The sequence below is a fragment of the Perkinsus marinus genome (assembly GCF_000006405.1).
Source record: "Perkinsus marinus ATCC 50983 genomic scaffold scf_1104296962958, whole genome shotgun sequence".
Classification (NCBI taxonomy): Eukaryota; Perkinsozoa; order Perkinsida; family Perkinsidae; genus Perkinsus; species Perkinsus marinus.
The window spans coordinates 1-1,296 of record NW_003205237.1 but is presented as its reverse complement, the minus strand read 5'-3'; the positions used below and the strand labels follow the sequence as shown (position 1 = coordinate 1,296).

The window sequence follows — 1,296 nt, the reverse complement described above, 5'->3', positions numbered from 1 at the left end:
ATATTCAGATGCTCTGTACGAGCCTGTATCGAGTTGGCTACCTCCTCTTCACAATCCTTTACCTAGATCGCAGCAAGAGTAAGTACAGCAAGGTGTTGTCACTTATCATTCACCATATTGATTCAGAAATCGTCGCGTGGAACCTCCGATACCATCTAGCTATACCTTTCCTTACGACAACACTAACAACTACAACAACAACTCTACAGATGGTTGTGTCTACTATGAAGCTTTCGCACCTCAAGCAGAAGGGATCCCTCAAGAATACGGCGGAATACCCCAGTATCATCACCATCATCAGCCTCCCGAGGCCCGACCAGCATTCACCTCCTGGACTGATGCCGATGGTAATGGTAATAGTAGTGATAGCGATCACCCCGATCGTCATTGGGTAGGTGCCTTCTGGAATGAGGAATACGAAGATGTGTCTCGTCGTCGTCGTTATGACTTTGGGGCCTTCACTAGAGAAGTCCACAGGCGTCGATCTAAGAATTATTGGTGATTATCATTTCAGTTATCACTATGTTATTATAGTACTGTACATTTTCGTATCTTACCGCCACAATTTAGTGACCATTTCTATAGCCTGTCGTCGTCGAGGTCGCGTTGGGTCATCCCTGCTTATCACCTTGTCAGTATGTAGCATGGAAGAGTCTGAAACTCATCATCATCATGGCCATACTAAACCCACTGCCATGACAGTTCAAATACGGGAGTTGATGGCTGAGAGAGAGGTGATATCCATTACCATAATTTGAGGACATCACAGCTGCCGTCGTCTATGCGGTTGATGAGGTGTTATGCAGGCACAGGAGGAAGATCTTGGAGCTATGCGCAAAATGGTGGAGTTCCTTAGTGATAGATGTCAACAGTTGGAGGCCGCATACAATGATAGGGAGACGAGGTTTAGAAGGGAGATGGAGGAGATGGAAGAACAGCACAAGAGGGATATGGCTCTGGTTGGGGTGAGAAAGGTCCCTGGTTCGATCCTCTGTTAGAGCTTTCTTTTGATTATCAATAGGTTGAGATGAGCGAATTGGAGTCTCGAGTAGAGGCCCTATCTGATATAAAGCATGAGTTGAACTTCCGAGTACAGCAATTAGAGGCCGCTCACGCCTCTGGGTCGCGGCTGCCAGAAGGGTCTATCACTTGTGGATGCTGTTTAGAAAGGCCTGCAAGAACTGTAGTGTTGCCATGCAGGCATTTGGTAAGGGCTAAATCTAGATGTATTCTATTACCACTACTCTATCATGATCATGCAGGTCCTGTGCTACGACTGCTCGAGACAGCTTACTA

At 46.5% G+C, this 1,296-nt stretch overlaps 1 protein-coding gene across 1 annotated transcript; it reads left to right on the top strand.

The window, feature by feature from the left end:
• Window positions 1-395: 395 nt before the first annotated feature.
• Window positions 396-1,218, top strand: Pmar_PMAR028437 (hypothetical protein; the record flags this gene model as incomplete). The annotated part of the gene is made up of 5 exons (XM_002771380.1): window positions 396-498; window positions 644-734; window positions 807-965; window positions 1,022-1,122; window positions 1,167-1,218. Coding segments are annotated over 5 exons (506 nt in total), but the record flags the coding sequence as incomplete, so codon positions are not given.
• Window positions 1,219-1,296: the final 78 nt, after the last annotated feature.